The sequence below is a fragment of the Otolemur garnettii genome, unplaced genomic scaffold (genome assembly GCF_000181295.1).
Source record: "Otolemur garnettii isolate 467f Iridium unplaced genomic scaffold, OtoGar3 scaffold00013, whole genome shotgun sequence".
NCBI lineage: Eukaryota > Metazoa > Chordata > Mammalia > Primates > Galagidae > Otolemur > Otolemur garnettii.
The window spans coordinates 27,613,584-27,640,272 of record NW_003852408.1 but is presented as its reverse complement, the minus strand read 5'-3'; the positions used below and the strand labels follow the sequence as shown (position 1 = coordinate 27,640,272).

Sequence of the window (26,689 nt, the reverse complement as noted above, 5' to 3'; positions counted from 1 at the left end):
CTTGAGCCACAGGCGCCGAGCCCAGAGTCTCATTCTTGCTCGGGCTGGTCTTGAACTCCTGAGCTCAAGTGTTCTCCCCTCTTGGCTTCCCAAACTGCCAGGATTATAGGCATGAGCTAACGTACCTGGCCTGAATTTCCATGCCTTTAAATACCATGTATATCCCATTTACCTCTGAAGTTCTTGAGCACAGACATCTGTCCCAAATAGCTTCTCATTCCATTTGGCTTTTAGCATATCTCAATCAGAATTTAATTCCTTTTTAAGTCTGGATAAGATTCTATGTATATACTACGTTTTGTTTATCCATTTATCTGTTGATGAACATTTAAGTTGTTTCCCCTTCTTCACGCTTAATATTGCTTCTGTGAACATTGATGGACAGAAGTGTCTTTTTGAGCAGTAGTCCCCAACTATTTTGGCACCAGAGACTCATTTCATGGAAGACAATTTTTCCACTGATGGGGATAGTGGTGGTGGGGGTGGGTGGGAGAAAGGATGAAGGGTGGAACAGGAGGCAGAGCTCAGGTGGTAATGCTATGCAGCTTGGTTCCTAATAGGCAACAGACTAGTAACAGTCCGTGGCCTGGGAGTTGGGGACTGCAGTTTTTGAGTATTAGTGAGTTTTCAGATCTTTTGAGTAGATACCTACAAGTGGTCATCTGTAATTTTTCTTTCTTTCTTTTTTTTGAATGGGGGGAGGGGTGAATGGGCAGGAGGAAGAGCTATAATTTTTCTTTTTGGGGGTTCTCTTTTCTTTCTTTCTTTCTTTCTTTCTTTCTTTTTTTTTTTTGACAGAGTCTCACTTTGTCACCCTGGGTAGAGTGCTGTGGCGTCATTGCTCATAGCAGCCTCAAACTCCTGGGCTCTAGCAATTCTCTTGCCTCAGTTTTTCATTTTTAGTAGATAACAGGGTCTCAATCAGGCTGATCTTGAACTTCTGAGCTCAAGCCATCTGCCCACCTTGGCCTCTCAGAGTGCTAGGATTACAAGTATGCCACTGTGCCCAGCAGTGACATAGAATTTTAACATCTTTTATTTGCCTCAGCAGTTAATGAAATATAAAACAGATATGACTATCTTGATAGTAGCTGTTGTGGAATCCTAGAGTGCATGTTGATTTTTAAAAGTATTTATCTTTGACCTGGTGTGGTGGCTTACGCCTGTAATCTCAGCCCTCTGGGAGGTCATGGCAGGCAGATTGCTTGAGCTCAGGAGTTCAAGGCTAGCCTGAGCTAGAGTGAGACCCTTTCTCTAAAAACTTAACCTGGCAGTGTGGCAGGTGCCTGTAATCTCAACTAGTCGGGAAGCTAAGGCAAGAGAATCACTTGAGCCCAAGAGTCTGAGGTTGTTGTGAGCTATGGTGCTACTGCACTCTACCAGGGGCAACAGAGTGAGATTCTGTCTCAAAAAAAAAAAAAAAAGTATTTAAGTTTGTTGTTATTTATCTTGTCAATTTAAGCTTTGATAAGACTGATTTTTTTTTTTTTTGAGACAGAGCCTCAAGCTGTCCCCCTGGGTAGAGTGCCATGGCATTACAGGTCACAGCAACTTCCAACTCCTGGGCTCAAGCGAGTCTCCTACCTCCACCTCCCAAGTAGCTGGGACCACAGGCGCCCGCCACAACACCCGGCTATTTTTTGGTTGCAGCTGTCATTGTTGTTTGGCGGGTCCGGGCTGGGGATTCGAACCCGCCACCTTAGGTGTACGTGGCTGGCGCCTTAGCCGGTTGAGCTATAGGCGCCGAGCCGATAAGACTGATTATTAAGGGTTGGAATAAGAAAGGGAAAAAACTAAGACAGGGATTCTTAACTCTTTTTAATTTAAAATGGTATTATTTGGTTATTTTGTTAACTCTTTCTTCAAAATAATTATTTTTTTCTTCCAAATAATTTTAATTCCTTTGGTTTCTCACATCTGGGAAAAAATTTCTATCTAGGGTTAATTCTGATTTCTGTATAATATGGAAGAGACTTGGGACATAGTACATTTTGGACAGTTAATGACCGCTCAAGGTGATGACAGTTTTAGTATGTAATTTATAATTTTATTTTTATTTATTTTTTTGAGACAGAGTCTTACTTTGAGTGAGAATGAGTAGAGTGCTGTGGCATTTTGCCTCCACCTCTCAAGTAGCTGGGACTACAGGTGCCTGCCACAATGCCTGGCTATTTTTAGAGATGAGGTCTCACTTTAGCTAAGGCTGGTCTTGAACTCCTGAGCTTAGGCAATCCACTCACCTCTGCCTCCCAATTGCTGAGATTATAGGCGTGAGCCACCATGCCTGGCGCATTAGTAGTACTTCAATGAGACATTATATCATAGCCACAGTTCATATTTCAGAGTGAAAGGAAAAGATGAATCTAGGAAAGCAGAAAAAAGAATGTCAGAATTTATATATTCAAATCATTGCTGCCTTTCCCAGCAGTGTATACATGTTACCATTACTCAAAATATCTATTGGCTCTCATTTTTCAAGTAATAGCTTCAGAGTTTTATTTGCATGTGAACAAAGATGTCTTTATTCAACATGAATTTATTTGTGAATTCAGTTAGTAGTTCAGTTTTGGATTTTACATGATATCAATAATTAGTTTTCATGATATTTTTGACTTTGTGTAGCTGTAGCAACAAAATAATTATGAGTACTTTGTAGGTTAGTCTGCTAGAGAGATGGATTTTCTTTCAGTTAATAATCACTGGCTTGTTTTTTTTCCTAGTCAGCAGATAAGCAGCGAGCCCTTGAAGAAACCAAAGCGTACACCACCCAATCCTTAGCAAGTGTTGCCTATCTGATAAACACCTTGGCCAACAATGTCCTGCAGATGCTGGATATCCAGGCATCCCAGCTACGAAGGATGGAATCGTCCATCAATCATATTTCACAAGTGAGACTACACTATTTTTTGGTTTGCCTTTGAGGAACTATTTGATAATAAACATAGGCTATCTGTACTGGTGGCAGGTTTTATGTGAATTAACTGACATGTATGATTTGGAAAATAGAAAACCAATATTAGGTTGTGTTTTTTAAAATTTTTATTTTTTTGGTTGCTTATTGATTGTCTTTTTGTAGTGTTAGTTCTCTTCTAGAGCTAGTAAGCTCTAGAAGAAAACCAAGCCTACAATGTTCTGTTGTGTGATTTTGATAGGAAAGAACACTTTAAAGGATTCTATTGTGATTCAGTTATCATAGTAACATAATCAACCCTTAGTGAAAATTTGTCCAGTTTCTTGTAGCATTTTAACAGATTTCATACTTCTTTCTTTCTTTCTTTCTTTTTTTTTTTTTAGAGACAGAGTCTCAGTTTATTGCCCTCAATAGAGTATTATGGTGTCACAGCTCACAGCAACCTCCAACTCTTGGGCTTAGGCGATTCTCTTCCCTCAGCCTCCCAAGTAGCTGGGACTATGGGCACCAGCCAGAACGCCCAGCTATTTTTGGTTGCAGTTTGGCTAGGGCTGTGTATAAACCTGCCACCCTCTGTATATGAAGCTGGCGCCCTACCCACTGAGCCACAGGCACCACCCATACTTCTTTATTTTTTTTAAAAACATGATTTTGATAACTTGATGGCTTGTTTAAATTTTTTTCTGTTTGTAGGAGTTATGTTAACTGGGATGGTATTATAACTGCAATAATTAAAGACTAAGTTACTAGCAAACTTTATAAAACTATTCCTTATATAGGACTTTATTATTTTTTATTTTTTCCTGAGACAGAGTCTTAACTTTGTGACCCTTGGTAGAGGGCTGTGGCATCATAGCTCATAGCAACCTCAGACTCGGGGGCTTAAGTGATTCTCTTGCCTCAACCTCCCAAATAGCTGGGACTATAGGCACTTGCCACAATGCTTGGCTTTTTTTTTTTTTTTTAAAGAGATGAGGTCTTGCGCTTAAGCAGTCTACCTGCCTTGGCCTCCCAGAGTGTTAGGATTACAGGGGAGAGCCACTGCACCTGGTCCTCATTGTATAGAACTTTAAACAATAAATGTCAGATTTTTTCCATTATAAAAGTCATGTGCATGAAAATGGAGAAAAAGAAAAAAGTAGGGAAAAAAATACCTCTTTACCACTTCCTAAGCTTTTCACTATTAATATTTTGGTATATTTCTTTGTAATAACTTTCCTGGAAATAGTTTGTTTTTTTTTTTTGCAGTTTTTGGCCAGGGCTGGGTTTGAACCCACCACCTCTGGCATATGGGGCCATTGCCCTACTCCTTTGAGCCATAGGCACTGCCCAGAAATAGTTTTTTTTAGGTGTAGCTATGATTATAGTAGACATAGAATTTTGGGTTCTGTTCTGTTAAATTAGCAGTGAAACAAATGTATTTTTATGATGTTCTTAAGCGCTTCATAAACATTCTCAGTAACTGCATAATGTTGAATGTGTACATGTATGTGATAGTTTTCATAACTGTTCTTATATCCTATATTTTAGGGCCATATTAAATAATACTGTATTAAAAAACTAATTGCAAAATATGATTTTAAACATTAAAATGAAAAATGTTTTAATCTGCTTGCTTTTTTAGGAGAAATCTTTAAAGCTTTCTGTTCTTTGAACAATTTAGTAGTATTCAACATTCTATTTACTTTCAATTTTTTTAAGAGGCTGAGTCTAGATGTTGCCCAGACTTGGATGCAGTGATATGATCATAGCTTACTCTAGCTTTTAATTCTTAGCAATCCTTGAACCTCAGTGTTGTGAGTAGCTAAGACCCACAGGAATTCACCATCATATTACTGGTAATTTTGTTTTTTCTTTTTTTTTAAAGTTTTTTGAGAGATGGCATCTTGCTATGTTGCCTAGGTTTGTCTCGAACTCTGGTACTCAAGTGATCCTTGAACAAAGGCATGTAAAAGTGCTGGAATTACAGGCGTGAGCCACTGTGCCCAGCCTCATTTTCTTTAGATTTAAATTATTAGAACTCTTTGGAAATAAAAAGAATCTTAAAATGTGCGTATTGGCTGGGCATGGTGGCTCAGGCATGTAGTCCTAGTGCTATGGGAGGCCGAGGTAGGTGGATTGCCTGAGCTCAGAGGTTCAAGACCATCCTGAGCTGGAGCGAGTCAGAGTGAGACCCCATCTCTACCAAAAAAATCTGGGCGTTGTGGCGTGCACCTGTAGTCCCAGCTATGTGGGAGGCAAAGGGCAAGAGAATCACTAAAGGAAGAAAAGAAAAAAAATTAAAAAAACAAAAACAACAACTTCAAACTAAGATGAGTGAAAGCCAGTTGAAATTGAAAGCAAAATTAAAAAAAAAATAAAATGCATATTATCGTTCTTGATAAATTTTTTTTTTTTTTTTTTTGAGGAGGGGACAGTGTCAGTTTGTTGCCCTCGGTAGAGTGCTGTTACGTCACAGCTCACAGCAACCTCCAACTCTTGGGCTCAAGCGATTTTCTTCCCTCATCCTCCCAAGTAGCTGGGACTATAGGTGCCTGCCATAACACCCAGCTATTTTTAGAAATGAGGTCTGGATCTGGCTCAGGCTGGTCCTAAACTCATGAGCTCAGGTAGTCTACCTGCCTCGGCCTCCCAGAGTGCTAGGATTACAGGCGTGAGCTACGGTGCCTGGCCCCTGTTTGTTTTTAAAGAGGAAGGGCTGGCTCGGTGCCTGTAGCTCAAGCAGCTAAGGTGTCAGCCACATACATCACAGGTGATAGGTTCGAATCCAGCCTGGGCCTGCCAAACAACTGTTGCAGGAAGACGAGGCCCAATGAGAGAAAGAGCACCCACATACCACGTTTATAAGAGGAAGGGCGTTATTCACCAGCTGGGAGCTTATGGTGTAGAAGAATTCCAAATGGCCAAGCTCCCTAACTGTCCTGGTCTTTCCCTTTTTTAACAGTCAAAAAGTTCTACCCCACAGGTACCCTTCTCATTGGCTAGTTTGAATCAAGTGGGAGATACTATTCAAGCCTCTACAGAACTCCTTAAGTTCCAGGAAGTTAAGTTTACAAATTCCCAAGAGCTGAGTCACCATGGAGAGGACCCTGCAGGTGTATCCTTGTGAAGACCTGTTCTCCTAGACCTCACCCTTCTTGGGTATCCTCTCTCACGACAGTGACAACTGCATCCAAAAAATAGCTGGGCAATGTGGCGGGCACCTGTAGTCCCAGCTACTTGGGAGGCTGAGGCAAGAGAATCGCTTAAGCCCAGGAGTTGGTGTGAGCTGTGATGACATGGCACTCTACCCAGGGCGACAGCTTGAGGCTCTGTCTCCTCTCCCCCCTCCCCCAAAAGGAAGGGCTTTACTCCAGCCAGTGGAGTGATGGCAGACTCTGAGTCCCAAAATGGCTGCCTCTCTGACTGACTTAATCTTCTTTTTATCTCTAGTCAAAAAGTTCCAGCCCCATGGGTACGTTTCTCAGTGGTCAATTTGAGTCAAGCTGGAGAAATAGGATGGGCTTTTGCAGAAGTAAAAGCAAGGGCTAGTTTCTGGTTCCCAGGAAGTTAAGTTTTTACAAATTCCTAAGAGCTGAGTCACCATGGTGGAGGACCTCACAACTATGTCTTTGGGCCCTCCTTGAGAAGACCTCTGTTCTCTTAGACCTTACTTCCTTACTTTTTCTATGTATCCTCTCTCATTACCACCTTTGAGACTCCATATATATTTTAATTTGGGGTCTCATCAGTTTGCTCCTGTAGGAGCCAGTAGTGTTTCACATAGAATTCGTGTGGTGCAGTTGATTTTTTATTGACATCTATTCCGATTATCCAACGTATAGCCCTGACTACTAGTGGGAGTAGAAAAGGAATAATTAAGCAAACTCTGGTGATGGCAGGTACTCCCAGTAAGGTTTTAAATTTTCTGACAGTTGAAAACTAGTCTCTCCCACAGGTTTTGAGGGCTTTATGCGTTTCAAGTTTGTACTGGGACATTGGCCAATTCTTTTTTTTTTTTTTTTTTTTGAGACAGAGCCTCAAGCTGTCCCCCTGGGTAGAGTGCTGTGGCACCAAAGATCACAGCAACCTCCAACTCCTGGGCTCAAGCGAGTCTTCTGCCTCAGCCTCCCAAGTAGCTGGGACCACAGGCACCTGCCACAATGCCTGGCTATTTTTTGGTTGCAGCCATCATTGTTGTTTGGCGGGTCTGGGTTGGATTCGAACCCACCACTTTAGGTGTATGTGGCTGGTGCCTTAGCCACTTGAGCCACAGGCGCCAAGCCCACATTGGCCAATTCTGTTTTTTCTTTACTATGTGTCATATGACTTTTACTTGGTTATTAATTTGCAAGACTAGCTCCAGGGGTTATAGTGACCCACTGAGCAATTTGTTTCCACTACTTTCTTTTGAGCATGATATTTCTTTTGGTGCAGTCCTCACTGTTTCAGATGCCTTCTGTCATACATTTTCACCTTTCACATTTGACCTAACACCACTTTTCTATGAAATCTAGGGCGGCTCCTATGGCTCAAAAGGGTAGGGCGCTGGTCCCATTTGCCAGAGGTGGTGGGTTCAAACCCAGCCCCGGCCAAAAAATGGCAAAAATAAATAAATAAAGCTTATCTTTAATTAAAAAAAAAAAAAAAGAAATCTAAGGCACAGAGGTATTTCTGATCTGTCCTGTAGTTTCTTTCCTGCTTCCTTCTGCTGTCTTCATTAAACTTCAGACTCACCTGATTGGGCTTTCTTATTTCCCTGGTCTGGATTAACATTCAGATTTTGGGGACTGTGACTCCTCTCAGGTCTTCTACCCAGGCCTTAATTGTACTGTGGTGGTGGTGGGGCTCTGTGAGGTTGTAATATACATGTAACTTTTCACGTTTCCTTGTGTCACATGTTGAGTATTGTGTCTGATACTGAGTGCCAACTCCCTTCTGGGTGCTTTTGCATTCATAAAAGCTAGTCACCTGTTGTCCTATCTTAGTGGTGTGGGTGCACAGACCACATTCCTCCTCCCCCTTTCCCAAAGTCCAAAGTCCAATCAAGACAAGTCCCACGAGGAATTTCCTCTGGCTTTAGCATGTGTTCGTTGACCAGTCATCTCCTACTGTGTTTCCCTGAAAATAAGACACTGTCTTATATTTATTTTTTCTCAAGAAGACACACTAGTGCTTATTTTCAGGGGATATCTTATTTTTATTAAGTATGATACAACAATCAACATTTATTCAAATACAGTTGAGTTATCTTCTTCTGGTACCTGACAGGGGGAGCTGACCTTGTTGGTGGGGCTGGCGCTAGTGATGTGTGAACTCCTTTCCCCTAGCCATTTACACATACGCAATAGGATGCCTGCGACTGTGGTTACCACACATGCACCCTCGCAATTGCGAATGGCTTGGAGAAAGGAGCTGTAGCAGATAAAAAGTATTCCAGTCTTCCTTACCACTCTGTGCCAAAATCCATGGGGTGGCTTATGCAGCGTATCTGCATCACACCCATCACTAGGTCTTATTACCGGGGTAGAGCTTATATTTAACAAATGCATAGAAATCCTGCTAGGGCTTATTTTTTGGGTAGGTCTTATTTTTGGGGAAATAGGGTAGTATATGGTTAGTGCAGGGCATGTTGAACACCTCAAGAGTCACCTTGTAGAGGTTAGCCAGATCTGTTTTTGCTCCCCATGGGGGCAGTGACACTCTCTTCAGCCTGCTGTGATGAATCAGGAGAGGATCTCTTCCACCTTCGCTGCTGTGGGTGTGGTCAGGGTGCTGGAGTAGAGTCTCTTCATCTTAGTTTGAGGGGGACCAGGTTCCCATCCTTGACCAGACTTGGTACCCTAGAGAAAAAGGGTGTACAGACATAAAAGATTAAACAACCCAGTTAATTATGTAAATGGAGATTTTCTTTGCTTCTCTTCTCAAGGCTTCTAAATGCCTATTTAATTCAGTCTCTCCCAGTTCTTTTAGGAGTCCCTGGGAAATTGTGGAGGATTGGTGGAGGCCTGTTATTTTCTCATAAGGGGATTACCCTGACCTCTTTGAAAGGGGTACATTTAATATTGAACAAGACCAGTGGCAAGGCCTATACACAATTAAGCTTTGCTTCCTGGCAGAGTTTACCAATTCCTGCTTTTATGGCACTGTTCATGTGCTCTACCCTGCCTGGGCTTTGAGGCCTACGTGCCACATGTAGGTTCCAGGTGATATTCAAGGCTTTGGCTGTCATTTATACTATCTCTGTTACAAAGGTCAGTCCATTGTCAGATCCAATCCAGAGTGGCAACCTTAACTGTGAGATGATTTCTCTGGGCATTGCTTTTACTACTTCAGGAGCCCTCTTTATCCTGTTAGGGAAGGCTTCAATTTATCCTGAGTACATGTAGACTAAAACTAATAAGTACCAGTTTCCTCCACATCTGGACAACTTGGTATAGTCCATTTGCACACAAAAGGGGCTTCCTTATAGGACTGAATTTCAGGCAGCCAGGATTGTTCCTGTTTAGTATTGTGTTGGTTGCATGTCGTACATTGGCAAGGGTGACCAAGAGGGGAATGTAGAAGTATCTCCCTAGAAGCCTCTTCATTTTCTTTTGCCTCTGCCTTAAGTGCATGGTGCATGGCCTCATAACATACAGCATCTATAACCAACTTTGGATTTTTACACAGTAAGCTTTGATATTTAGTGAGGTCTGAGTTGGTCAACCAGTGGTGCCATAAGAGTGGTATTCATAAGAGTGACTATGTGTATGATACCTAGGCTCTTAAGTTTTGTCTCAAAATCAACTTACCAGCCTCTTGTACCAGTGTGGCAGTGGCTGTAAGTGTTCTTAGAGGGGACAGTCCTTTTGAGACTCCCTCAAGTTCCTTACAGAGATAAGCAACTGGTTTTGCCCAGAATCCTACATTGTGGTGGAGCACTCCCCTAGCCGTTTTGTTTCTTTCTGATGTGTATAGTTCAAAAGGCTTGGCTAGTCGAGGGAGGCCTAGTTCCAGGGCTGCCTGTAGTTTTTCCTTTAGCCTCTCAAAGGTATTTGGTTGGTTAGATTTCTTCTCTGTTGGTCCTTTCTCTCCCGCCTTTGTAGCGTCATACAGCGGTTTGGGCAGTCTGTATATTTCACACAGTCTTTTCATAGAAATCGCCATGGGTTTCATCTGGGTTCTGTATGACCTCAGCCACTTTGCATCTTTGTGGCTTTCTGGCTTTTCTACACTGACAGGGTTGAAGCCAAGGTTGTGTCCAGGGTAAGAGAATGAAGCCATTTAGCAGTCATCTACAAGTTCTGAATTTCGAGACTAAGGTTCACACAATGAGAATGTTAGTATTCTTATTTGCAGACTTAGCAAATACTTAAGATAATACTTAGCTTAAGAACTGATTCAAAGTTTTGGGCAATTCAGTGATTATCACTGAACATCATTAGTTTGGTGTGCAGCCACACCACTTACTGGGAAATTTTGATTCAGTTTCCAATTTCTCCTGAGGTATCTATAGACAAAGCAGATAGTGTTCAATACTGCACAAATTTTCCTTGTGTAGCCAATAGGTGACCTTTATTGAGCTTTAAGGCTTCAGAGCAAATGTAACTACTGGATATAATTCTATATTCTTTGACCAGTCTTTTAGTCCCATTTAAAAGACAATTGAAACAGCTGTGTCTCATTTTATGAGCTGGCATTGCAGAAAAGGCTGGAATCTAAGGTAGGTGGGCCATAGTTTTTTCTTTTTGAACCATTTTTCTCTCTCTAGTTTCTCACTAAACTTATAGCAGAACTCTATATAGAATTAACTTATAGTATTTAATTGCTAAAATAAACTGTACTTTCAGTATATTGGGTCTGATTATTTGCATGAAGTACAGCAAGAATAATTATTAACCATCTAGGCTTTTCTTCCTTTTAAAATTGGCTTTGTGGGAACCTAAGGAATCTTGGTTTAGACTTGAAAGCCTCTCATGAGCCCAGCTTTCATCTGTGCCATTAGATACCTATATACATTGGGTAACTTCCTCTTCTCTTGAGGTCCCAAAGCAAATTGTGATTCCTGGATCTGTCAGAAAATGATTCTTCACTCACCATAGATCAGGAAATGTTATTGAAGAGGTATCTGGCCAGTCTTTCCAGTGCGCTTTTTTATTGGCCTTATAAAGTCAGACTTAATTTCTTAATGCAGTCTGGACACCTCTGAAAATGGCTATTCCAGTGAAAGCCTTGGTAAAATAATCAGTGTCTTTTATTGTGTCCTGTAGAACAAATTGGATTCTTAGTGAACTTATTCGTGTAACTGTATTGTTAGAAATTAAGAATACTTAAAAATGGTTTTCAAATTCCAGAGAAATCAAGGAGAGAGAAAAATAATGTTTCAGATTTTGCTTTATAAGTACATACATTGATGAAAGTTACAAATAGCTTACAAGATAGAAAATGGTTTTCTTGACTTCTGGAAAACAGAACACAGAATCACCAGTATTTTAAACAAAAAGTCATAACAAATCAGCTTGGTTCCATGTAACTGATTTCTGTTCTGTTTGAAGTTAGTAATACTCATGGGTATGTTAGCTTTCTAGTTAAAGTCCTAGAAGTTTACTTTTAGCCTGATGGTATTTAATCTCCAAAGTCATCAGAAATTTGAATTTGAGAGAACTTACCAGCCTTTTCTCCTACTTTGTCTTGAAGGACAAACTTTGGACTTAGCTAGTTACAAAAGCACTTTCTGAGATAAATTGAAATTATTACTGATAACATACACTAATACAGACCAATATTTTATAATGTTAGAACATATATATAAACATAATCCATAGCAAATTAACCATCATTTCATATTTGACAATACTTCCTATATATTTTTAACATATCAAATAAGCCTAATATGTCTTTCTCAGACTTACAGTGGTCTTAATATTTAAAAAAGACCAAATTTAGAGTTATGATTTTGGAAGGTTTGTCAAACATCAAAGGTTTAAAAAATTTGTTCAAACAGGATTACCAGGCAAAAGATTCTAAAGGCAGTACATAGTCAACTGGATCACATACACATTCCTTCACAAATTTTCTTTTATGAGCTTTACTCATCCTGCACAGACAGTTTACAAACATTCTAAACCTTCTAGTTTGCCCTGTCTTTCATTTTCTTAAATAACCATTCTGCTTTAGGACAAATTTAGCAAACAAGGTCTTTCTTACTCAATGCCATTTTCCTTTCCTTCTGATTTTTCTTACTCTCAAAAAACTACTTTTCACAAAAGAGGATCACAGTTTACTGTGAAGTTAATTATTCACTTGGCTAAATTGATAATTAGAAGGTTTAAAAGGCAAGAATTTTATTCTTTGACAAAGGCTCAAGTTTCCCAAACAATCTAAACAACAAAAGTATGACATTTTACAAATGAGAGATCTTTTATGGAATATAACATGAGTTTAAGGTTTTAAGTTACTGAAAAATGTTCTGAAACCACAACATAGACGTCATTTCTGATGTCTTTTCATTGTCTCTGTAAGTCTCATGTGGCATCAAAGATGGCTACAAAGGACAGGACCTGTGTCCTTAATTGATTTACCAGGTGCAGATTTCAGGACAGAAAGTAGGAAACCAGAACATATAGTTTCTCTCAGAATAGCCAGGGGGCAAAGTTAGAGCAGGGAAGAAGGAGCCATGTAGACTAGACTATGCCTTGTAGCTACTGGCCTAAGTATGGGGATCATGCCCCTTAGGCCCCACCATAGCTACTTCTCTAGACTTTAGAATTCAGAGGCTCAAAATCAAGAACGTAAGCTCACAGTCGAATCTAGCACATTTAGAAGTATTACAGAGGTGGCAGTTTTATAATCTTCAAACATTGGAACTTTAATAACAGGTTTAAAACCAATTTTATCTCAGAATACCACAATCACCAGAACAACAAGGCATTTGAGTCATTCCTCTTCATACAGAGTTTTCAGTCTGTCTCCTATAAACCCTTTCTTAAAATGCTTCAACACAGTTCCCAATGGGGTGGGCTTCCCCTGTGTGTTTCCCATTTCATTCCCTCAGACAAACCACAAACATGTCACAGATGGGGTAAAAACAGGGCCACAGATAGGGTAAAAATGGGGATATGGACAGAGGCCAGTCACACAGTTATTTTGCCCTATGAAAGGGGTCTGGGGGTTGGTGCCCCACCTATTGTTATCCATCTCAGTCAATCTCCAGGCACTCACACAAACACGATTCCAATCTATTTCCTAACGTGGGTAGCTTTGGTTTCCCACTCAGACTGTCACTTAGCTATATGCGGTGTCATATGGTACCATGGTTTAGAACCACACTTGCCTCGGCCTCATGAGGGGAAGTGGGAACCCCACCCTTGGTGTCTGTCTCAGTCACACCATACCTATACTCTCTTTTATACTTCTCACCATTTTTTGCTGGTGATCTAACACCTATGAGTTGATCAGACCCCTCTTCCACTCAAATATCATGGGCCCTGACTGGTTCTATCTTGCCTCAGACATCTCCCAGAATAGGTGCCAGTTCCTGTGTGCCAATTCCTCTTGGTGTTTGACCCCTTGAAGATCCACTGAGGAAGTTCTTTCTCCACCCAGTCGTGGTGTCCACAAAGGGAGGCAAAGCTGCTGTCCCTGGAGCACTCAATGGTTCACGTTGCCCAGGCTGATTGATCCCCCATGGGTATCCAGAGGGTTGGCAGGAACTACCAGGTGCATCTGAGCCTGTTCTCTCCTCGGGTGGTCTTGCTTCCTCGTCAGGGAACCAGAAATGTTTTAGGAAGACAAGGTCCAATGGAGAGAATGAACACCCAAACACCGTGTTTAAAAGGAGATGGGGTTTATTCTAGCCAGCGGAGTGACAGCAGACACAGAGTCCCAAAATGACCACACTCAGTTTTTGATAAATCCTGAGAGTTCAGGGCTCTTTTGAAATTGACTGTTTTTGAGAGTCTAAAATTTAGCAAATTTGTGTTATTAAACCAAATATAGTCTAGACAACTAAGTTAGATATATGAGGTCTTCCTCACAGTTTTGCTATTTGAAAATTTATCAGACCAATTTAGAGGAATTTTAAGTTACTTTGTAAAAAGTGCCAAGGGCAGTAGCTCATGTCTATAGTTCAGCATTCTGGGAGGCTGAGGTGAGTGGATCAATTGCCTGAGCTCAGGAGTTTGAGACTAGTCTGAGCAAAGTCAGAGTTCATCCCTACTAAAAATAGAAAAAAAAATAGCTAGGTGTGGTGGGCACCTGTAATCCCAGCTACTTGGAAAGCTGAGACAAGCAGATTGCTTGAGCCCCAGAGTTTGAGGTTGCTATGAGCTATGATGCCATGGCACTCAAACCCAGGACAACTGAGACTCTGTCTCAAAAAAAAAGGAATTGGTAAGTTTCAATCAGTGAGAGAGAAATTTTATTTTGGAATGGTCTCATGAAGGAAATAATTAGTGACATTTTAATTAATGAAATAGAAGAACTTGGTTTTCTTTGGGAGAGAGTCTAGCAAATTGGTAATCTGATAAGAGAATTTCAAGGTTTATACTTGAAGTTCTTAACATTTTCACATTTAAAGTATTGGGAAAGGACCTGAAAAAGAAAATAAAAAGAAAATTGCAGATATAGAAGAGAAATTAATATGTTAGAATTCCTACAAAGAAGGGACAATTTCTTTCTTTCTTTCTTTTTTTTTTTTTTTTTGTGGAGATAGAATTTTACTTTATCACCCTGGGTAGAGTGCCGTGGCATCACACAGCTCATAGCAACCTCCAACTCCTGGGCTTAGGCCCAGCCTAAGCCTCTTGCCTCAGCCTCCCGAGTAGCTGGGACTACAGGTGTCCGCCATAATGCCTGGCTATTTTTTTGTTGCGGTTTGGCTGGGGCCGGGTTTGAACCTGCAATCCTCGGTATATGGGGCTGGCGCCCTGCCCACTGAGCCACAGATGCTGCCCCAAGGGACAACTTTTTATTATTAGGAGTATATAGGAGAGAGTATATGGGTAAATGATAACAAGCAAATGGCAACAATAGATAATCATGTATTTTCTTATTAGAATTCTGTAGTTCTTTGGTAGAAAAAGGTAGAAAGTGGAGGAAACAAGGGGACTACTCTAGGTTATATGTGAAATACAGTTAACGAGGACATTTTCTTTTTAAGTATCATATGAATTGGCATTTAATTAAGACAGTCTAATTAATGTCATCTTTTAAAGTTATTCTTAGGCTGGATGTGGTGGCTCACACAGCCTGAGCAAAAGTGAGACCTCAATCTCTACTAAAAATAGAAAAAAAAAACTGAGGCAAGAGGATCATTTGAGCCCGAGTTGGAGGTTGCTATGAGCTTTGACACCACAGCACTCTGACCAGGGGGACAGCTTGAGACTCGAAATAAGAAAAAAATAAGAGAGGTATGTGTATAGGTCAGAAATAACAGAGGCCTAAGAGGTGTCAAGAATACTTTGAACCAGCTGTTGATTGTTTGGGTGTGAATTACCCTGAGCGTGGTTTCCAGAAGGGTTCATGAGAAATCAGTGATCGAGATGCCTGGTAAATCACATATTTCCAAGAAAAAGGCTCAACAGTTAAAAAGAAATTCAAAAAGAAAAACTGATGATGAGTTATCAGAGAAAAAGGTTAGAAACACGGGAAAAAAATAAAAATCATCCAAAGCATCTGTCTTCTGAAGGACAAACAAAGCATACTAATAAAACAGATAGATAGCACCCAACAAAAGAAAAATCTGGCAACCACTTTCAAAGAGTAGCAGAGAGTATTTGCAAACAATAATGGAATCAGTCATAATAACAATTTTTAACAATAGTAGAGAAAAAGAATAAATACAGTATCATCTCAACTTACTGAAAAAGATTGCTACAACTTTGTGAAACCCTGAAAGTCCCTCCTGAAAAGCTGAACAATTTAACTCATGTGTCAAGTCTACTGGATGTGGAAAGGGCATGGGAGCAAGCTAATAAAGAAGGTCTGGCATTATTGCAGGAAGAAATAGAAAAAATGGTAGAGACTGCAGAATTAATGACTGAGGATATTCAGAGCCTAAAGAATAAAACTGAAATTCTGGAAAGTGAGGTAGAAGAGGAAGAGAAGACACAAAAATAAGTGCTTCAAATGGATAGTAGGAGTGTACTCTCTCTTCTAGAACTTTCTCAGAAAAGTCTCAAAGCACTCACACTTCAGAAAGAAATTTTGACACTAATTCCAAACCAGAATGCTCTTCTAAAGGATTTGTATGTTCTTCATAATTCCTCCCAGATTAAGAACATGTTAGCATTTGTTGAAGACGCCTATAAGAAAGTGGATACCACCTGAAGAGTTTTTTGAAGACCTAGCCTCTGTAGGGCATTAGTATCTAATGTAGTTCTGAAAACTTTTTTTTGTTTGTTTAATTATTGAAAAATATGGAACGCTTCACGAATTTGCGTGTCATCCTTGCGCAGGGGCCATGCTAATCTTCTCTGTATCGTTCCAAATTTAGTATATGTGCTGCTGAAGCGAGCACTGAAAACTCTTTTTAGCAGTTGTCAAATCTAGGAAATCAACATTTATATTGTTGTATCTGCAATTACTTGCCTAAAACCATTAAAAGAATAGTAGGCATGACCTAATAGTTTATATTGGTTAAGTGGAACTCATTTATTGGTTAAATGTGGAATTGTGGTGTGTAAATTATGTACAGTACCTAGTATGGAAAAGCATAGGAGTTTGCTAGTTTGCTGTTGCTAATTCTATAGCTAATGGGTTGCATTTTCTGCCTGATCATTTGGAAGCTGGAAAATTCTTTTTTACCAAGCTCCTCAGTCTTTTTGGGAAGTAGTTAAGAATTGCCAGGTTATGTTTAACTTAGGAGGTAGCACCAACACTTTATTTCTTTGGTAGGTATGTGAATAGATTTATTTTCTACTGTCATGAAAGCATATCTTTACTTAAGAAAATTATTTTAAAAGGAACCATAGCACATTTATTCCCCTACAATAAAAAACAACCCCCCCCAAAAAACAACAAACCCTTTCTTATAAACCTTTCTCAGTGTATATATATGTGTTAGATATGTGTGAATAAAGTGCCAGTTAAATGTAAAAAAAGAATACTTTGAACCATTCTTATTTGGAACTAGGTGTCTAGAGGGCAATACTTGGAGAGGTGAAGGGATCTACAGTTCTACAATGACTCTTAAGTGTATATAAAATATATGTTAGTATATTAGGTTGAGTAGGAGAAATGGATTGATAGAGGCTGTGTCTAGGAAATTTTTAAAAATGTATATATATTTCCAAGCATTTGCCTTAAGGATTGAAATTTTTTTCAATTATGTTTAATGTACAGACAGAATTTTGTATGTAAAAAGTCATTTGAATATGTAAACTATTTGCTCTTTACACTGGAAGATTATTCTGTAGTATAAAAGAAAATGTTATTGGTTTATGAAGTGAATACTCGGTAAAAACTACTAAAGCAAGGGTTGGCGAACTTTTTTAATATAGAACAGGAGGGCAAATATTTTAAATTTTGTGGGCCACACCACATATGGTCTCATTATTCTTTGTGTGGTGTGGTGTATGGTGTGGTGACTGAGGCAAAAGGATTGTTTGAGCCCAGGAGTTTGAGGTTGCTATGATACCACGGCCCTCTACTGGGGTGACATAGTGAGACTCTGTCTCAAAATAAATAAATAAATAAATAAAAATGGTAAAACCATTCTTAGCTTATGGGTGGTATAAAAACAGGCTGTGGGCCACGTCAGCATGTAGTCATAGTTTGTCTTCTCTAAAATATTTTTTCTTAAATGTTGGATTCTAAATTTGTATTATGTTTTAGATTATTATTTAAAATGTTAGATATTTCTAGAGGTAGCCAGGCGGTTCTTATCTTGAGTCACGATTTTTGTATAGCTTGTTCAAAAATACTAGATTGTGAGAGTTTGTAGAGAAGACTGAGCTGAAGCAGCAAAGAAATCAAGGTTCAGTCAGGTCAAAGCCAAGATCACATGTTTATTGGAACAGCAGTACATTTCAAGAGTTGTGAGGTCTGTCTGGTAGAAGGTAATAGTTATCTGCAGTATTCAAGTTCTTTTCTCATCACTTTCTTTTTAATATTTCCCAGGTAAGATTGTTATTACTTTTAGTCTCCTAGTGTTCTAACCCATTACTCCTTTTTAGTGGAAACTAACATGAGTAGGATTGGCTAGGGAAGAATCAGAACATTCAGGTTTTACTCTGGCTTTTGTACTGACTTGTGTGACATTTGACTCCTTTGAACTTTCTCATTTGTAAGGTTTATGGGACTGACTAGATGATTTCTGAGTTTTTTTCCATCTTGAATTTTTATTGGGATTCTCACACATAAGCTTGATTTGTATTTGCTTCTCTTTCTGTACTATTGGCTTTGCTATCCACCTCAGTCTGTGCCCATTGATTTTTAACCCTCTGTTACTCTGGTGTAACTGAACTCTTTCCCAAATTATTCTGAATTGGAATTTAAGGATGAGAATTCCATTGACTCTGCCACTTATGTATCAGGAAGAAATACTTCAACAAAACAAAGCAAAAACTCATTTTTTCTAAATGTCAAATGTTTGAAAAACAAGACAGAATTGGTTAGGAATGTATAGTATTAGACATTTTTTGGATTAAAAGGACAGTATAGGGAGGCACCTGTAGCTCAAAGGAGTAGGGCCCCGGCCCCATATGCTGGAGGTCGCGGATTCAAACCCAGCCCTGGCTAAAAAAAAAAAAAAAAAAAAAAAGACAGTATAATATTAAGTTGTTTGCTGATTCACATCATACTCATCATATACTTAAAGCAGTATTAGAATAGATTGGTAAGGATTACTGTATGTGTTTTAGGGATGGTTAGTTATAGGGACATTTTGTCTATCTTGGTTGCTGTTATTCTATCAACTTTTATAACTGAAAAGTTTGATCTTGGCTTGGCGCCTATGGCTTAAGTGGCTAAGGCACCAGCCACATACACCTAAGGTGGCGGGTTCAAATCCAGCCCAGGCCTGCCAAACAACAATGAGGCTGCAACCAAAAAATAGCCAGGCCTTGTGGTGGGCGCCTGTGGTCTCAACTACTTGGAAGGCTGAGGCAGGAGACTTGCTTGAGCCCAGGAGTTGGAGGTTGCTGTGAGCTGTGATGCCACTGCACTCTACCAAGGGGGACAGCTTGAAGCTCTGTCTCAAAAAAAAAAAAAAAAGTTTGATCTTTCGATTGATCACAGAAATAAAATTAACATTAAATATTTTTCAAGATAGCTATCAGAGCAAACATTTAATTTTGTTCAATACTTAGATACAGGCACACACACTAAACATAGTATAAGGATAAGTGCAGTTTACTGTGTCTCTTATTTTGTGTCTATTTCTGGCAAATTTAAACAGAAGTTTACAGAACATTATTTATTTATTTATTTATTTATTTTTTTTTTTTTGAGACAGAGCCTCAAGCTGTCCCCCTGGGTAGAGTGCCATGGCATTACAGCTCACAGCAACCTCCAACTCCTGGGCTCAAGCGAGTCTCCTGCCTCCGCCTCCCAAGTAGCTGGGACTACAGGCGCCCGCCACAACGCCCGGCTATTTTTTGGTTGCAGCCGTCATTGCTGTTTGGCGGGTCCGGGCTGGGGATTCGAACCCGCCACCTTAGGTGTACGTGGCTGGCGCCTTAGCCGGTTGAGCTATAGGCACCGAGCCCAGAACATTATTTAAACTAAAATTCTTATAAATCTGTGAACTAAAATTGATGAGATAATTAACTAATTAATTAATTAATTAATTTGAGTCTCTGTTGTCTAGGTGAGGGTGCTCTGGCATCAACCTAGCTCACAGCAACATCAAACTCCTGGATTCAAGTGACACTCTTGCTTTAGCCTCTTGAATAGCTGAGACTACAGGCACCCACCACAATGCCTGGCTGATTTTACTTTTAGTAGAGGTGGATCTCACTTTTGGTCATGCTAGTCTCAAACTCCTGAGCTCAGATGATCTTTCCACTTCAGCCTCCCAGATGTTAAGATTACAGACATGCGCTGCCATGCCTGGCTTTGTAAACTAAAATTCTTTTGAGCCAGGCTCAACTTTTCTCTTGGATAGAAAGACCAGTCAATACTGTCTGAATTTGAGTGTATCATGGGTTAGAGTAAAAGATCGAGAGATCAAAAGGCAACATAACTTTAAGAGGTTGTGTTCATCCTACCTTCTCAAGAGCTGATTAGGACTTACTGGGCTAAGCCCTGAATTAGTTTAGCAGGTAGCAAGTAAAGGAGATGGAAAAGTATGATTGCAAAACAATAAAAGGATTGGAAGTAATTCTCAAGAGTTAGGTACTGAGAGGCAGTGGTGGGTCTAAACCCTGAAGAATTCAACATGTGGGGTAATTTTTGTGTAAAAACTTTATATGTATAGCCTTGCTTTAAAATCCTCAATTTTAAATTAAGGAAATACTCATTGAAGGTTATTATATATAATTATACATCGAAAGTAGAATTTATATACTATCTAATCAATTTCCTATGTATAGTTTTTATGTTACTTTATAAAACATTGAATGACTTAAAATTACCCAGTTTGTTAGGGACTGATTTGTTTCATGAATAATGAATAATTTGAAGTATATTTATAATTTAAAGAATTAATTGGTTATTTAGAACAGTTTACTAATAAAAAATTGGGACATATTGAGAAACACCCAATTGAGTTAATCCACTGTAATTGTTTGATTGCAGATGTTCTCCCACTCTGATGGGCAACTATTTGAGGTAGTGCTATCCAGAGCAATCAACTCTCAATTGTCTGTGGTAATGGGAAACAACAATGCATGGATAATTCTAAAACAAAATATTTTATATAGTATGTTCCTGTCATCTGCTATGGCCTGAGCATGTGCTTGGGCTCATGAGGGTGATGTGGGAGTGGGGGTTCAGGCTTGCAAAGGGGCTTGGAGTCAGTATGATTATCTCAAGGTAATACAAGGTATCCTGTAGGAACCTGGGTTTGGCGCTGTCTGGCTTAAGTGTCATGGGGGAAGCCTGCAGCATGCAAGTCCAGCTTGGCAAAATCAGTGAGAAGGATGGGGAAATTAATTGATAAGGAACCATGGGAGAAGAGATGAATAAGTCCTACACAATTGCAGTTGATTTTTCTTGGTATGTTTTTTAGTTAACTGGATCTATAGCAAACAGTAATACCATTAATAGCAGTGTGCTTGGATTAGTTTTAGTCTACTTTGCTAAGTGAACATGTTTTTTACTTGCCATAGGTGAGTGCTATTATTGAGGCTTCTTCTTAATAAGGTTATTGTTATAAAACTAGTATCTTTGTAAACTAGGATAAATTTGAAATACTTTCTTACTATTAAAATTCTTTGCAAGTACAAGTGTTGAACTTGTTGAACTTGTAGTTACAAGTTCATTCAACTTAATTAATTCCAGCATTATAATATGAAAGTATATTATGAAGGCAAAGGTAATGATTACTGAAAAGTTGTGAATTTGATATAAGAAAACCATAGTATTTATGTTTTTTATTTAAAAATATATTATGTACATTAAAGAGCTTAAATTTCTCTCTCTTTCTCTCTCTCTCTCTTTTTTTTTTTTTGTTCGAGACAGAGTCTTACTCTGTTGCCCAGGCAAGAGTACCATAGCATCAGCCTAGCTCACAGCAACCATAAATTCCTGGGTTTAAGTGATCCTCCTTCCTCAGTCCCTTGAGTACTGGGACTCCAGGCGCCTGCCACAACATCCAGCTAATTTTTCTGTTTTTAGTAGAGATAGGGTCTTGCGTTTCCTGAGGCTGGTTGAACTCCTGAGCTCAAGGGATTCACTTGCCTTGGCCTCCCAGTGTGTTAGGATTACTGAGTGAGCCACTGCACCCCATCGAAATTTCTCTTAAAATTGATGATTGGCTATAAGCTAATGAATGTTGAAGCTGAGTGATAGGTATGAGTGGGTGTTTATCATATCATTCTTTCTGATATGAATATGCTTATGTTTTCTATAAGACAAATCTATTTAAAAAAGGAAATAGGTATTTGATGAAAACCTTAGGAGAGATTTGGTTCAAATTCTTCTTTTTATGGAGTACATTTAGTGCTTGCCATCAAGTTATTATTCAAATTCCACATAAAATCATAGCCATTTTCTACAGGTATATTTGATACTGTCCTTAGGAATTCTTGTACTACAACCCAGTGTGGTAAGGAGGATGGCAAGAATACAAGTACTCTTAGGTTTTCTTAACCTTTATTATTGTAGACATTTTTAAACAGTTTATGACTCCCAACATCTATACTTAGGCAATCAGGAAAAGCATTAATCTTGAATCAGCTCTTGTGAAAGTTTGGAAACAGTTGCTGTTTGAGAGTGAATAATGTAACGACCAGCTAATTAGTCCATCCTCTAGCGATCATTGGTACTCATCCAGGGAAGTTTTTCCCTAAAGGGGAAATGTTCCCAATGTTCCCAAAGGGACATTTGGCAATTCAGACATTTTTGGTTGTCAAAGTCTGGGGTGGGGGAGTGCTACAATTTTCTGCGCGGATGCTTCTCTGTATCCTATAATGCTCAGGACAGTCCCTCACAACAAAGAATTACATTGGGTTCAAAATGTTCATAGCACTATTGTTGAGTAACTTTGCTCTGATTTTTCTTAGCATTCTTTTAGAGTACACCACTAGAAACATAATATAGTGAAACTAAATTATTTTGACTTTCCATAGATGTACACCCTTACGAATTATTTTTTTTTTTTTGAGACAGAGTTTGACTATGTTGCCCTCGGGAGAGTGGCGTGAGCTCACCCCATCTCAAACTCTTAGGTTAAAGCGATTCTCTTGCCTCAGCCTCCCAAGTAGCTGGGACTATTGGTGTCTTCTATAATGCTTGGCTATTTTTTGGTTGCAGTTGTCATTGTTTAGCAGGCCCAGGCCAGGCTTGAACCTGCCAGCCTCCGTGTATGTGGCTGGTGCCCTACTCACTGAGCTATGAGCACCAAGCCCACTCTTAAGAATTCTGTTTTTAAAACAAAATCTGGATATATACCTAGTAGAGGAATTGCAGGATCGAATGGCAGGTCTATTTTTAGATCCCTAAGTGATCTCCAAACATCTTTCCTAAAGGAATGTATTAGTTTGCATTCCCACCAGCAGTGCAGAAGTGTTCCCTTTTCTCCACACCAAGTGCCCATTGACTCATGAATGGATTAATAAATTGTGGTATGTATACCCCATGGAATATTATGCAGCCTTAAAAAAGATGGAAACTTTACCTCTTTCTTGTTTACATGGATGGAGCTGGAACATATTCTTCTTAGCAAAGTATCTCAAGAATGGAAGAAAAAGTATCCGATGTATTCAGCTCTACTATGAAACTAATTTATAGCTTTCATATGAAAGCTATAGCCCAACTATAGCCCAAGAAGAAGGAGGGAGGGGAGGGGAGAGGATGGGTGAAAGGAGGGCAATTGGTGGGACCGCACCTACAGTGTATTTTACAAGGGTACATGTTAAACTTACTAAGTGTAGAATATAAATGTCTTAACACAATAACTGAGAAAATGCAGTGAAGTCTGTGTTAACCAGTTTGATGAAAATATTTCAAATGGTATATAAAACCAGCACACTGTACCCTATGATTGTATTAATGTACACAACTATGATTTAATAAAAAATAAAAAATCTGGCTTACACAGTATGGCCAGCAACATTCGCTAGCAATTGCTCTACTCTCTCTAATGGGCAAGCAGTAGACTCTAAGAGACTGAACTGTATTTTCCTCTGTTTCCAACAGACTCACATTCAACTTTTGCTCACAAAAAGAAGCTGGGAAAATTTTATTATTCCTTTTTTTAAAAAAAGTTAATATAAAATTATAGTAAAAAAAGGAACCTGACCATTAGTAATACAGCTGGAATAATCTGCAGTGGTGGTGGCAGCGGTGGGAGAAAAGTTTAATTTAGTTGACTTTCTGTAGTTGGGTGGTTCTCTAGTCTCGTGTGATGGAATCTGCCCATATTTTTGAAGGGATGGAGAAGTTGCTGGAGGTTTGGTTCTCCTGGCAGCAACCTGATGCAAACCAGGGATCTGGAGATCTTTGCATTCTCCTCTGGGCATATTTTTGAAGGATGTCCAATGTTCAGTCATAGGTATGACAAAAACTGACAAGCAGGAAAGCAGCATGTTTGTCTCCAAGAGACATTTCATTTTGAAGACATGTACCACCCTCTTGCTGAAAGCACTGGTTCTTCTGTTGAAGCTTGCTAGGGATTATAGTGGATTTCACTTACTTCAAAGCTTCTTTTATTCTTGTAAGAATTTCTTGAAGCCTTTTCACCAAGAGTACACCACACTGTAATTTCCAGGAAGAAATAGAATTTTTTTTTTTTTTTGTAGACACAGAGTCTCACTTTTATCACCCTCGGTAGAGTGCTGTGGTGTCACACAGCTCACAGCAACCTCCAACTCCTGGGGTTAGGCGATTCTCTTGCCTCAGCCTCCTGAGTTTCTTTCAAAACATAAGATAATTCTGGTTCTAGAGTGATGTGAATAGTCCAATATGTTCCATCTGATTTTATTCCATTCATCAGATACCCACAAGAATTGAATAATGTGGCATCAATGACAGCCAAAGGCGCCCACCACAATGCCCAGCAATTTTTTTGTTGCAGTTTGGCTGGGGCTGGGTTCAGACCCGCCACCCTTGGTCTATGGAGCTGGTGCCCCACCCACTGAGCCACAGGCGCCACCCAAGAAATAGAATTTTTAAATGCAGTCTTCCCAACTGGAGCAGCATATTGTATAGGAGGTGTGAATTCTGGCTACTGGTACTTATGTAGTCTAGATTTCCCACAGAGTCAAGTAATCAGCTGGATGAAACCCAGAAAATTCTGATAAGTAAGCTTGACTGAGCAGTTATGGACCAGTTCTACATGAAAGATTGTGTTCCTGCAAAGGAGTGAAATTCATGGCATAATACCAGGTTCTGTCATTGATGCTACATTATTCAATCCTTGTGGGTATTTTGATGAATGGAATGAAATCAGATGGAACATACTGGACTATTCGCATCACTCTAGAACTAGAATTTTCTTATGTTAGCTTTGAAAGAAACTAAAGTCAGACCTACTATGATGACCTGATCAGGAAAGTTGTAGGAGTTTTCAAGCCAGAAAATTTTGTGACCACCTTGTTTGTTAATCAGAGCTCTAAATGTCCCACAGTGCTTTCTCTGCTCCATAAGTTTGAAGGCTTTAAACGTTTTGATTGGCAGAGTGCTATGTTCAATGATTACAGTTTTGTTTTTACCAGTTTTGCTAAGCAGCAACAACAGCAGTGTTGATTAAGAAAAATGAAGAAAAAAACGCAAAAAGAGAATACATGTAGAAGGTGATGGCTGTTTTCTAAATGTTAATACTGGGGGTTATGCTTTCCATAAGCACCACTTTATAGTTGCAGAAAGCCCTAGATAATGATAGTGTAATCATTTTTTTTTAAAGAGACAGAGTCTTACTCTGTCTCACTCTGTCACCCTCAGTAGAGTGCAATGGTATCATAGCTCACAGCAACCTCAAAATCTTGGGCTCAAGCAATCCTCTTGCCTCAGCCTCCCAAGTAGCTGGGACTACAAGTGCCTGTCACGTGCTTGGCTATTTTTTTTTTTTTTTTAGAGAGACAGGGTCTCACTCTTGCTCAGGCTATTCTCGAACTCCTGAGCTCAAGCAATCCACCTGCCTCGACCTCCCAGGCATGAGCCACCACTCCCGGCCTAGTGTAATCATTTTGAATTGTATACATTATTATATCAGTGCTTCCTGCTTTTCATCGTCCAGGAATTTATTAATTTTTTCCGTGAACATTTGAAATTCAAATTCTAGTTTGTTAATAATGTTGGAATTCTGTTGTGGTTGGTCAGGTTTACATTCTTCTGTTTCATTTCTGAGTAAGTTAAGTACATTTCTAAAAACTGAGGAGAATAAAGCAGTGTTGTAAGAGGATTACATTCTCTTATACACCTTTTATTGATCTGACAAAAACCAATTGTATAAAAAGTAAGTGCTGTATTTTATTTTTAAAAAAAATTTGTAGGCCATGCATGGTGGCTCATGCCTGTAATTCCAGCACTTGGGAGGCTGAGGCTGGTGGATTGCCTGAGCTCACAGGTTCAAGACCAGCCTGAGCCAGAGCAAGACCTTGTCTCTAAAATAGCTAGGCATTGTGGCGGGCTCCTGTAGTTCCAACTACTTGGGAGGCTGAGGAAGAGAATCACTTAAGCCTAGGAGTTTGAGGTTGCTGTGAGCTATAACGCCACGGCACTCTATCTACCAAGGATGACAAAGTGAGACTCTGTCACAAAAATAATTGTAGCGTATTTGATAAGTATGAAATAATTTTCCTATCCTCTGTTTTTAATGATTCAATATGACTCATTAAACTGTATGTAAAATGTGATTAGTTCCCATTTCTCTAGAGTTAAAAATTAAGCAAATAAGCAAATATGCAATATGCATACTTCTCTTTTCTGTTATAGCTCCCCCAAGCAGTTGAAAAGGAAAGCAGTTCTCATAATTTATCTAAACTGTACAGAAAAAGTTCAGAGACAAGTTTTTCTTAAAAAAAAATGTAAAATGATAATTTTTGCTACCATGGTTAGTTTTAATTTGACTTTATTTAGACACTTATGAGCTCTGATACATGTATATTCTGTTGGTTTTAAGATGTCATTGTTGGCTCGGCGCCTATAGCTCAACCGGCTAAGGCGCCAGCCATGTACACCTAAGATGGTGGGTTCGAATCCCCAGCCCGGACC

The 26,689-nt window shown here is 39.4% G+C and overlaps 1 protein-coding gene, 1 non-coding gene and 2 pseudogenes across 2 annotated transcripts in view; 3 read left to right on the top strand and 1 right to left on the bottom strand.

The window, feature by feature from the left end:
- ABI2 (abl interactor 2) overlaps positions 1-26,689 on the top strand; it is a 123,323-nt gene that overhangs the window by 51,933 nt on the left and 44,701 nt on the right. The window contains exon 2 of the mRNA XM_003785014.3: positions 2,721-2,888. Coding sequence (XP_003785062.1) covers positions 2,721-2,888 — 168 coding nt within the window. The remainder of the gene's footprint in view (positions 1-2,720; positions 2,889-26,689) is intronic.
- Positions 15,415-16,201, top strand: LOC111723599 (annotated as a pseudogene).
- LOC111723630 lies at positions 16,285-16,391 on the bottom strand. Its single transcript, XR_002772130.1, has one exon. It is a non-coding gene; the product is annotated as a U6 spliceosomal RNA (small nuclear RNA).
- On the top strand, positions 23,883-25,222 carry LOC105886514 (annotated as a pseudogene).